The 12,885-nt window shown below is 38.7% G+C and overlaps 1 protein-coding gene across 1 annotated transcript in view; it reads right to left on the bottom strand.

The window, feature by feature from the left end:
• Nucleotides 1-12,885, bottom strand: part of LOC101846879 (28S ribosomal protein S15, mitochondrial) — a 17,329-nt gene that overhangs the window by 2,823 nt on the left and 1,621 nt on the right. The window contains exons 2-7 of the mRNA XM_005097095.3: nucleotides 7,778-7,879; nucleotides 6,438-6,516; nucleotides 5,625-5,670; nucleotides 4,430-4,514; nucleotides 4,054-4,112; nucleotides 3,319-3,549 (exon numbers count right to left, since the gene is read on the bottom strand). Of these exons, the coding sequence (XP_005097152.1) occupies nucleotides 3,319-3,549; nucleotides 4,054-4,112; nucleotides 4,430-4,514; nucleotides 5,625-5,670; nucleotides 6,438-6,516; nucleotides 7,778-7,879 (602 nt within the window). The remainder of the gene's footprint in view (nucleotides 1-3,318; nucleotides 3,550-4,053; nucleotides 4,113-4,429; nucleotides 4,515-5,624; nucleotides 5,671-6,437; nucleotides 6,517-7,777; nucleotides 7,880-12,885) is intronic.

The raw sequence follows: 12,885 nt of genomic DNA, 5'->3' as shown, positions 1-12,885 counted from the left end.
AGAGAGAGAGAGAGAGAGAGAGAGAAAGAGAGAGAGGGGATGGGGAGAGAGAGAGAGAGTGTGTGAGAGGAAGTGATTTTGTATGTGTGAGTGTGTATGTGTGTATTTAAATGTGTCTATACGTGTATGTGTGAAGGTTCCAAAGTGTATGAGACGGTATACATCAATATTTGGATCTTAGTGCGCTTGTGTGCATGAGCGCATTTTCGTTGTGTTTGGATAATGAATATCCGGGAAAATATTACCGAGGGCGCGGAAAGAAGCATAAATATAATATACTCCTTCAAGATACACACTGCACATTGATACAAGCAGAGGCTCCATAATCCATAACGGAAAACACGTCTTATTCATGGTTTTCATTTTCTTTTATTCCTCCTTTTCTTTGTCTTTCCTTTTTCTTTTTCTTTTTCTTTCCCTCCTGCACTGAGGGACCCACATGCCCCGTGTGGTTTGTTGATTACAAAAGGGTTCGTGGTCTTCTGTCAAACAGCAGGGGGTTACCCCGACAATGTCTGGACTAATAATGTCGTCTTGTTGGCTGCTAATATTTGACGTCGTGTTCTTTCGTGTGTCTTAGTTTGTTTGTGTGTGTTTGTGCGTGTTTGCTGGGTTATGTGTGTGCCTATGTGTGTGTTTGTGTGTGTATTTATGTGTTTTTTTTTGCGTGTATTTGTCTGTTCGTTTGCTTCTGTGAGTACATCTGTGTAAAAATGTGAATGTGTCTGTGTGCGTTCGTGTGTACGCACGTTCGCGCGCACGTAGTATTTGTGTGAGTGTATACTACAATAATTACATGTGATTTCACACATAAAGAGGCACAGATAGCAAGATAATGAAGGGTTATGTGACAACATCGGACCAAAGCGGACAGTGAAGATTTTCATCAATACCAAAACGTTCTTGATTTGGTTTTAGTAAATGTTTTACGGCACTTACAACACAATAAGGTCATTCAAATGCCGAATATTAGAGGTGTTATAAGAGAGAAACAAACGTTCTCGAAAAAGCACAAAGAGCAGAAACACAAATAAAACAAGCCTGGAAACTGCTGGTAGCCAAACCTACAACAGTCTCGGAGAAAGCTAGCAAGCGAGCGCTTCCTTTCTCGACACATGGAAAAGGCGTGATCATAAAAGACCGTTAACGATTGACCCTCACATTCTTTGTTCTTTGTGATTGCTCCTCACCCCCCCTTCCTCCACAGAAGCAGCTAGCTGCGCTTTTTTTAGGCCAGTGCTCGACACACATGCCCTCTGCATGTGCCAAGGTCCTAAGCCTAGCTAGGCCTGTGTGGAACAGGCGAGAGAAAGGGTTGTACAGCACACGATCGGCCGCCACACCACTCTTCACAAAGGACTGCACGCTTGGTGGGAGAGGTAGGGTAGGGCGGCATTGTTTAGTCATCCCATTGTTGATTACCATTGGGATGTGCTTATGCTATCAAATTGTTTGTTTTGAAAAATTTGAAATTCGATTGGTGTAGACTAAAGACTGCTCAAACTGACCTGCGTAATTAAAACTGTCTTGGTACAGGTAGGCTCATTACCGATCGAACTCAAAAGCGTTGCTCATCATTGTTCTTGCTTCCCTTGATTCTCTGACACAGCCATAACACTGTTCCCGCATAACTCAAACTACGGATCCCTCGAACTACCGAGGCCGGTCCCGACGAGTAGGAACTATCCGTGATATAAAGTATTTTCAAAAGTACTCTTAAGCTTCTTCAAACCTCGTATGTGAGGGCTAACCCACACTGAGAGGTATAAAACATACAAGGAGATACACAGAGGTGGAGGTTCTCGATGAAATAAATTCCCCTTGCAAGAATTGAACTCATGACCTCTGTGATCAACTGCGAAGAACCATACCATAACACCACATGATATGCAGGTAAGTAGGAATGCTAAAAGCCTTAGAAAAAGAAAAAAGTTAAAATGTGTCTAATGGGCTTACTGTCACGGGATGAAATCCCAATTTAACCTGGCTGCCAGCATTTCAAAAGTATTTTTAAAATTCATTGTTGGATAACAGTTCAAAGTACATGCTCATAATTTTTACTATATGTTGTTTTTATGTTGTGATTTGTTGAAATGAAAACAGATATTCAATATATGTTGTACTTGTGTTTGCATAATAATTTGAAATGCAAGATAATAAACTTGGAATAACTTGAGCCACTGGTTGACAAAGCGCATGAAGCAACCTCAAAGGCATGGGGTTTTTTTCCTTTTAACAGAATAATTGGAATCTAAGTACACTAAGTCTTTCAATTAAAGGCTGGATAGTGTGTATGTTCAACCCAAAATCGTGAAACAATTTGCTAGATCTAAAAGATACTCTTTTAACTCATCTCACCAACAAAAACCCACAAAAGCAACCCCAATAGATCAAGGGAAACAACCATCAAATCAAACAGACGAGCATCATCATATCACCATTCCTTCCCTTTCCCCAACTGCTAAGACCGACTGCAAGTAGTGCAAGTCGTTAATAGCGTAAAAACGGAGAAGAAATCAAAACCAGCAGGGGTCTGGGTTTGGCATTTCACGTACGTCTAGGCTCACCGATGCAGTGTCGGTATCCGCTGTCAGTGAGTTTCAATCAAGCTGAATTGGGCACAATACAGATGACACTGCTTCAAATCTCTAAAGGGGGCATGCTTGAACTTAGGATAGTTACTTCAATACTCTCCTTCCACTTGGCTCCATCTTACCAGAAAAAGACATTATATGGCACTCATATGACCTTATGCAGTTGCGAGCGCCGTAACACCCTCTACTATAAAAAAAAATTTTTTTTAAAAGACGCTACATTCGTAAGTCCCACTTCTTAAAAGAAATAACATTAAATCCCTATCACAACTGACAGGCCTAGGAGTCACGGTACTCAAACCACCAATGTATCAGAAGTGAGACCTCCAGTTCTTCCTTCAATCTCCATAGCATCATTATCATAACTTCTTCTTTTTCTTCTCCTCCTTCTCCTTCTTCTTTTTTTCTGCTCTTTTTCTTCTCCTTCTTTTCTTCTTCTCTTTTTCTTCTTCTTCTTCTTCTTCTTCTTCTTCTTCTTCTTCTTCTTCTTCTTCTTCTTCTTCTTCAGGTGTTAGGTCTGGAGCAGACATCAATGATCATGGTACCTCACTCCTTCCATTTGTTTGTGTTCTTCATCAGCTTCATTTTTCTCCTTGTGTTATTTGTTGCAAAATTGTTCAGGCCATCTATTTATGTCCTTCATTGCCTTCCTCTGCTCTTCTTTTCCTCTATCTTTTCATACATAACTACCAGATACTGTACTCACAAAAAAGAAGCCACAAACCTTCAGCTTCTCCAGCTTCCTCCTCTGTTTGGTAAGTGCCCTCTGCTGAGTGGAGACCCGCAGGTTGTGTTTCCAGCCCTTGTACTCCTCTCGGTCCCGTGGGATCACGTAGCGAATCTTCAGCTCTCTCAGAAGCCACTCAAAACGCTCATGGTCCATTTGCCTCAGCTCTGTCAGCATCTTGCGGCGACCGAAAATATTCTTGAGCAGGATAATCTTTGCGACTTTGTTCTGTGAAAGTGAAAGAAAGTAAGTTGCTTTGACTAAAAAGACAAACAAATCAACGAAATATATTCACTAAGGGCTGAGTAAAACCAAGATGATGTAAAAAGAAGACAGTTGAAAGAAAGAAAAGAAAGAAGTAGTTCAAACAAACGGAAAAGAAACAGGTCACATCAACAGCTCTTTACAACAGCCCACATGAAAAGGCAGGAAAGAAACAAAGGACATAATCCTATAAAAGTTAGGAGAAGTTTCAATCTTACCTCTGACAATTTACAGATATTAGGAAAAACATTTGCTTTTACATGTGATTCTCTACCAACCTCTGCTCCAAGATTCCATATTTTAAAAAAAGCCCAGGACATTTGGATTTGATTGAACATTAAAGATTTTTAAAAATTTGATCATTAAAAAAGGATCAAAACCAATCAGATCTACATGAAACGTATTCAGCAGGACAATTAACCAACAAACAGGAAAGTATTACAACTACCTGAACTTAATCGTACTTACCGTTCTGTGTTTTATACACATTGGAATCATTTGCCTGATTGATAGCGTCTTTAAGGCAACTGAGGAAAACAAGTTTTGAAGCAAGTTATTATTTGTAAAACTTAATAGCTGGGTATTAAGTAATTTATATAGAGATATACGTGGGGGGGGGTAACTAGAAAAAAGAAAATTCGAGAAAATATTTAAATGAGAGTGATAAATTCAAACTAAAAGGTTCATGCAACTTTAAATGAATTTCTTTTTTTAATATTCAGTACAATACAATAAATTGTAAAAAAACAAAGGAAGTGTAAGTTAGATCAGATATCCCAGCAGACATCAAGCTCAAAGGAAATGTCAATGCAAAAGTCAAATGATGAGACTACAAAAGATTTACTTGTCTGCTCCAGCTCACTGTCAGACCCAAACAGCTCAATGATCCGATCCAGAATAAGTTCCTGTTTGTGGGCAATTTTGTCCGGCTGAAACAAACAATTTGTTTGATTTTGAGCAACAATTTGATTTGTTTGAGTAAAAAGGGGCACACTGACAAAACAAGTCAGTTAGTGCAGGGGAAAAAAGTAAGACAGGTAGGTAGAAACAACAATAAAAAAAAAAGAAAGAAAAAGAAGAACGACCAACCAACAGCACCCTTCAACCACCCACTAATTTCGAGACAACGAGAACCAACACAAGTAGTTTTTCATTTTTTACTACCAAATAAACCCAACAATAGAGAGAGAAAAATTCTTTCATGACAAGGAAAAGAAGAGATGACAAACAAAAATGACCGACTGCTCGGGGAAAGAAGTAAGTAAAACATCAAAACAGCATCCTCAAACATCTGTGAGATGAGATGGCACTTTCTCTCATTTCTGACTCAGCTATAACTGTCTTTGTACTAAAACTGGAGCTATTTATCAAAAGACACAGATAAGGATCAGAGACATTATAACATTTTAAACTCTCAACACTTTTACTACTAGCACGACAGCAAATCGGGACAATGAACATTAAGAACAATCAATCAAAAAGAACAAAAACACCATATTACCCTGTATCAAATTAAATTTAATACATTTTAACTCAAAAATATACTTTTTGCGAATTATAAGTACCTACCAAATTTTTTATAACATTCAAACTACATTTATTAGTTTTAGGGTAATTGATTTTTAAAACATAAATAAAAGCAAAATAATACATCAACCTTCACTTGTTAAAACATGTTAAAGTACACAATGAATAATGAAATAGAATTGAAAAGCAGCGTCGAAAAAAGTGACTGCATGGTATAGAAGCATATGAATAAAAACACCAAAATAGCTACTCAAACAGATAAAAAATAAACAATGAACAGAAAAACAACAACAGAAAAGTAAAAAGAAAAGAAAGCAAGGCAGCTTGGAGAAGGGATGCACCTATAGTAAAAAGGACACTCATAGCATTTACACAGAAAGGACAATTTCCTTTCACATGAAACTGATAACAAGAAACCTAAAAAATAAAAAAAACTACAGAAAAATGAGGACTTTTCTAGCTCTGAGATGAGCTAACCAAAAAGAATTCTAAAACAAGAAAATCAAACTTACCCCTGATGCAAACTCAAAGCTGGTCAGCCTTTTAAGAACCTCATCTCTAAAAGAAATGAAAATGAATTTTTTGTCACTAATGTTTTGTAAAAGATATTGATATGCACTTGTAAGAAGACAAACTGACAAAAGGTATTCAATCGCTTTTAATCACAAAACAAGAAATATGCAAGGACAACAGGTTTTGTCAGTTATGTTTGAAATAACATTAAAAAAAGATCATGCGTTCAAACAAAAACATAGACTCTCTCAATACTTTCAATTATACTGACACGTTCAAAAGTCAAAAACTGTATAAACGTATTACTAGCTTTCTTGTTAGTGTAGAAGAAAAAACCACTGCATAGATTATCCCAAAAAATAAATCATGTGAAACACATGTCAGACAGCGACTCAGTCAACATCTCCTTCTGCACGACGCAGTGTCATGCTTGGCAGTCACTAGGGATGAGTCGAAAGGTGAGTATCCTTATGAGCAACCACATCACACACACAGCGTGTCGACCGGCCCTCCTGGGCTAGATATTTTTAACAATGGTGATGCTTTAAACCTGTCACACCCCCAGTGTGTCGGGCATGACGAGGTCTCCATTACAGACGACTGTCGTGCGCGGCTAGATGTCACGGCGCATGTAAGGAGACGGGTTCTTTATAGTCTTACTTGATTGATATTGGAGCGACAAGGACCGCGCGCGAGGCGGAGCCACACATCAGGAGGCATACTCTAAAGAAGAAAGGGCTCAACAATTAATTACCAAGCTAGATATGCACTTAATTTCCTTTAAAGAGTTAGAGACAGAAGAGAAAACTCACTGTTCCACTTCACTTTCCAAGTCTTTATACTGATACAACCTGGTCTCGTCAGCTAATTCTGGTAAAGTGCGAAGGTCACCTGCAAGCAAGGTCAGAAAAAAATGTTGGGAGAATTACTTCTTGAACAAATTCTATTATTCAGTCCCATCAATAAATCTTCACTTCAAATTGACAGTAATATGCCCTGCCTCACTTAGAACTGTACCGGCATCTGTGGTGTAATTGTTACACTCATTGCCATATTATCAAGCCGAAGACATGATCTCGAATTACCTATGGGGCAGTTATTTTATGGAGCATCTCCGTCTGTCACTTAGTATGTTGTATCTCACTCTGCCTTGGATGGCTCTGACAGGCAAGGTCAAAGCAGCCTGCCTCCTTTGTGATCTCAATTGTGTCAAAAGGAGGCATGAAATATGTAGAATTAATGATTCAGAACAAGAGGGTCCTCGAAAATGCTACTGAAAATCCTGTTTATCCTAAAGTACTAAAAGGAGATAATTGCCTCTTGATCAGAGATTATCAACATGACTCTATAATCTACCGAGTGAAGACCAAAAGATCAATGTTTTTGGTGGACTATTGTAAAGTGTGCATGCAAGAATGAAAATAGAGCTGAACTTGTGCTAGACGCAATCCTTTTCTTGGCTACTCTGTCTGCTTTGCATTGCCATGAATGTCTGTGTGTCCTGGGATCCACTGAAGAACAAGCCTCACAGCAAAGGAAGAGAGAAGTTGGTCAGCTGTTAAGACAATATGGAGGACTTTCTCACCGTTTGTCTCACAGTTTTCCATTGCTTGTAAGGCTACCGTAACATGGGGTCATAGAAAAAGACCACATTCTTTGCAAATATTGGGTATTTTCAGAAGGTGGTGTAGTTTAAGTACTCCAAGGTGGCTTGAATACCTTGAAGTTCTACTTGATAATTTGAACATGAAGACCCACTAGGTCCTATCTTGTAAGTAGTGTATTATAGGTCACGGCTTAGATTCATTCATTTCTAAAAGGGTCGGAACTGATTCTTGTTAATTGTGAAAGCAACATTCAACCAAAATTAAAGCTCCTAAAGGCCTACAGTAGCAGTTCATAACTTTTTAGTAGTGTCTATTCACACAGAACGAGTGAACAGATTAAATTCCATTTTTACTTGTTACTGAACCCAAATATTTATAGACGTTGAATCTGCCACCAAACATCAGAGAAGAGTACGACCAGAACCAACACACGATTCATTAGTTAAAGTAATCAAAGAATATGACACTACATAATTCATTTTATATAAGAAAACAATTTCAAATTCCAGAACAAAATTTAATAGTAATAAAAAAACATTTTATACCTGAGTATCCAAAATGAGAAATCTTCGGAGGTTTGGTCCTCACCCGACGGCCATAATGTCTCACAGAAAATGTAGATGGAGACAGCAACGTGAGAAACGCACCTATTGAAAGGAAGAGTTTTTCAGAAAATTGCATTTTTCAAAATTTAAAAACAAGTGAAATGCAATTCATGATCAATGTCATTCATCAGAGTAATTCCATCGCACAAAAATTTCTTTTGAAACCATGGTCTACTAAGTGTTTAACTTAATAGGATAGGGATCATAAACATTTTCAGAGGTCTATAGAAACCATTTCAAATGTTCAAAGAAATAGTTTTATCAAAAGTGATCAGGGTTTTTGGAACAGTGCAAAAAAGTTTTTTAATCAAACATATCCAATATTATTATTTGGTGATATTGTTGTTCTGTCAGGGTGGGCATACTCATAGCCATCCTGTCATACACAAACTACTACTGAACTACTGCAAGCTTCTTGAAATTGAAAATCAACTAACCCCTTGACAGTCCAGAATGGATAAACTCAAAACACATTAAAGATTGGCAAATTGTGTACTCTTCATATTCATGATTCGGGTAAACCAATAAAATGAAAAATAAGAGAGATTGAAATTTAATAAAAATCAAGGGAAGTAGCTGTGACTGTAGAATGGTCAGAAAATAAACCACTATAACAGTCATGGTGATAGTATGGAGAGCAGCATCATCCCCTAGATGAAACTGAAAAATTTGCTCAAATTTTGTTGTGAACTCTACCCATCTGTTTCTCTTTCCTATTCTCAGGATATTTCTCACCTCTATCATACTGTATTATGTCTTACAGTACAATAGATCACACTGTCTACTAAAACTATAATTAGATTCTAATAATATATGATTTTTATTATTAAGCAAGCGTAATAGACTAATAGGTCTCTCATTTATCTTGAATTAAAATTCGGCCATAGACAAATGCTGCATTGGGGGGGGGGGGGGGGGGTAGAACAAGGAAACACAGGTCAATTCGCCACCCTCCAAGTCCAAGAAGAAAGCTTTCTCTTATTTTATCTTTCTTCAAATCCTTCGACAATCCAACCTCTGCACCCCGACTTGTAAGGTTCAACTGCGATTTTCTAAGTGTACGAGAGGACTAATGCTGTTCCATGAAACAGGATTTCCCCGTCCCCACTGTTCGCACCATAATGTAACAAAGAAAATGAAACATTAAAATTTCATCCAAATTGCTTTAAAATAAGCTTAAAAATGAAAGAGGAGTAACTTTTCAGAACAGCAGGTTTTTCTTTTTCATTTAAAAAATCCATAAATAAAAGAGTTACTGGAATTTTTTGTTGCAAAATTTAGAAGGTCTTAACACTTTGCCCCCTCATCTCGCCGATCGCCTATGTTTACCTCCCAGTTTTTAAATTTATTTTCCCCAAAATGTGATGGCTAAGTGTCAAACTCCTTATCTCCAGCAGGTCGCTCACGACTTCCAGTCAGGACCACTATATTATGCTGGAGAGCCGGCTCGGTCACATTCCTTAACAAAGATTTCAGCGTCAAATTACATTTTGGCAATTGCAGAACAGGTCTCTTTTACCGGTAGTTCATTCATTAGAATATATGAATAGGTAGCATTAATTGCAACAGAGCGACGCTGTGACAACTAACGTGGCGTTAATTGCGACAGAGTGAACACAGACCTCTTTTGCGCTGATGATTAAACATCATCTAGATCTTCCATTTCCCCTTCGCTCCCCAGGGTGGTCCTAGTTATCTAGTCTCCGCCTGACAAGATGGAAGGTTTTCTAGAGCAGGCATTCAAATCTTACGTCGAATTTGACAAAGCTTTTGCGAAATTTAAAGATGAATTCTTGCCTTCAGGAAGAAATCATCTGAAACAGTTGACAAGGCCTAATGTCGCTCTCTCTCTCTCTCTCTCTCTCTCCCTCTCTCCTCACACACACACACACTCTCTCTCTCTCCATCCCCCACCCTGTCCATCTATCCCTCTCTGATTAAGTATTATTATCATAACAATGCATCAGATTTTTTTATAATTTTTACTACAAATTTACAGCAATGGACCTCATTGGGTGCCATTCTAGGGCAATTTTATTTCAAATCCCTTGGTTGTAAATTTTTACTGCTCTTGCTTTTATTGCTGCTGCTACTACTACTGCTGCTGCTGCTACTACTGCTGCTACTACTGCTGCTGCTACTACTACTACTACTACTACTACTACTACAACTACTACTACTACTGCTGCTTTGACTACTAATACTAATATACTGCTGTTGCTGCTATTACTTTTATGGCCATTACTTATAACAAGGGGTGTTGTACAGTGGGAACAAAAAGGTTCATAGAATGTCAGTGGCCATAGAAAGAACAACTTCAAGCATTAAAATGGAGATTGAGGCCGTAACAAGAGCGCTTGGCCGGCTTCAAAATACAAGACCAAGAACTACCCATCTTATTTTTGTCGCAGACTCCCAGAGCATCCTGCGAAAAGTTGAGAAAGAGCTGCTTCGGAGTGAATGGATGAACCCAATACAACACTCATCACTTAGAGCCATCACATGGATATTCTGTCCAGGACACTTTGGAGAGAAGGGCAACGAGGAGGCTGATAGGCTGGCAGGCAGTGCCGTGGTTGATGGTGAGGTGAAATTTGACAAAGGAGAAGTGTTGAAACCCTGGAGAAAAAGTTGCGGGATGAAGAAGACCAGGAGACAGCAGAACACCACGCAATCATTAGGATGCGGGAAATGGGGATAGAGAGGGGAGAAGGAAGAAAGGAGCAATTATCTGGAAAGGAAAGACGTCGCCATAATCAGACAGCCACCAGAACAATCAGTATGGATACCTTTCGGGCTTTGGTGCAGGGGGGAACTGAGCACTTACGGACCTGTCCGGTGTGCAATGACGTTGTTTCCCAGGACAGGTAATACAGGTAATACAAATACATGGGAATCCAGGTTGTTGGCCTCAAATACAGGATTTTCTTACCTTTCATCCAAGTTTCCCATTTTGAAAACCTGGCAGGTCTGATATAGACACACTGTCAGTTAGTGGGACATTAGTCCTGTAGACACACTTTCAGCCAGTTGAGTCAGTGGAATATTAGTACTAATGGCACACTGTAAGTAGTATGGACACGCTGAGCAATTGCCAAAACGTGAGACTCTCTTGAGACTCAGTGATGCAAAAAAAAATTTCTTACCAATTTGACTCCCTTTTCTGTCAGTCACAGATTGACATTTAGTGCTCATATTCCTGGAGTATCAGAGCAAGGAGATGTAGGGTTTTGGAGATATGGGTCTATTGGTTTGGCAATAACTGTATTTCTTGTACGTAACAGAAATGACAAAACAGATAAGCAGCTAGGCAAATTATAGACTTTAAATTCCATTTGTTTAGTAAACAAAGACTTTATACACTATGAACTCCATTTATAATGGTAATATAAATGACAAGCATTGTAACAATGACGCAGAGCACAGAACATGTCATCATTGTTATGTACAAGAAAGGATACACACTTTGGACTTGGATATTATCATTGACAACACATCACAATAGTGAAAGGTTGTACAAATACAGTTATCAAAGCCTCAGAACCAGAAAAACAGATGTGCAAAACAATTTCAAACTAATAAAAAAAAATAATAATATGAGGCAAAAGCACAAAATCAGAGGGGATGACAGTGATGACAAACATGATTGTATAACAATGATGACACAATGTACTGGAAAAGACAAAGTTATGCCTCCAGAGAGAAATGTGTACTTTAAGTGTTTAAAAAAATCCCAGGAGAGGTTTCTTTCGCTTTGAAACAGATATCAAGTCGTATTAAAGACAGTGGACAATCACAAATGTTATTAATTATGACAAACAGTACTTGTACATAACAAAGATGACAAAACATACTGGAAAAAGGTAAAATCATGCCTGCAAAGAACAAATATGTGCACTTTGAGATACACAGATCAATAATTGGGCTTATTTTTCTTCTAAATGGATCATGCATGTACGAAATATATATTGAAAACTTATATTAGCAATGATGATAAACATTACTTGTACATAACAATGATGACACAATGAATTGGAAAAAGGCATTCATGCCAACAAGGAACAAATGTGTACTTTTGAGTTAGACAGATAAACAAGGACATGTTTGTTTATTTGTTTGAGTAAAGAAAAGCACATGACTTAAAAAAGGCTTGCTCTTAGGACAATTTAATTTCTTGTACGTCAGTCAGTCTTGTATGGTTGCACGACGACACTCCAAGTGTCCTCACTAAGCACAAAATAAGCTAAATCTATAACCACAGAAATGATCCATCTTTCGAAGTTTGTTCACACATCACACTCTTGTTCCAGGAATCCAATGTAAACACCGCAATTTCACTCAAATATTCAACAGGGTAGCATAAAAACATGCAAAACAGTCTTGTATGTCACATTCAGCGGTAGATTCTTGTGCATCACCGAACGCTGACGACAATGACTACTTTCGTTTTTCTCTTTCCGCCGTTGTTCTGGCTGTTCTGGGGAAGCGGGTAGGGGGAAGTCACTCGAGAAAACAATCATATCCAGGCACTGTTGATGATCCGTTCAAAACAAAAGTGGGCCAAATTTGGGACTTCCGGTACGTCGCGAAATGATGACAATCACGGCGAATGTTAAAATAGCCGACCAAAATCATAGATCTAGGCACCCAATGTTCCTTTCGCGCGTCACAGCTTTTTTGTTTGTTTGTTTTTGTAAAGTGTTTTGCGGCGCTCGCAACTGCATAAAGGTCATATGAGGGCGCGGGACACTCCTAATATTTTCAGTTTGTAGGAAATTTTGAATTTTGCCCGGGTGGCGGCCGAAGCCTACTCTTATCGATTTTAGACCACCAAGGGATCTTTAACGTGCGCAACTTGCACACGGGCCCTCCGAGATTTTTCGCCCTTGTCCGAGAAGGCTAGGTGTAGATCTTTCCAACCAGAAGATCAGGGGTGTGGCAGAAAGACAGCAGTAAGGAGGAGCCAAGGAGTAGCAGTAGAAAGGCTGCAGAAAGAGTCAGGAGCCCAGAGGAGGGGGCAAAGGAGGTGAGGGGGGGGGGGCAGAAAG

This window comes from Aplysia californica, unplaced genomic scaffold (assembly GCF_000002075.1).
Source record: "Aplysia californica isolate F4 #8 unplaced genomic scaffold, AplCal3.0 scaffold00146, whole genome shotgun sequence".
In the NCBI taxonomy this organism is placed as follows: Eukaryota; Metazoa; Mollusca; class Gastropoda; order Aplysiida; family Aplysiidae; genus Aplysia; species Aplysia californica.
The sequence above is the reverse complement of the archived record's forward strand: the minus strand, read 5'-3'. Positions and strand labels throughout refer to the sequence as shown.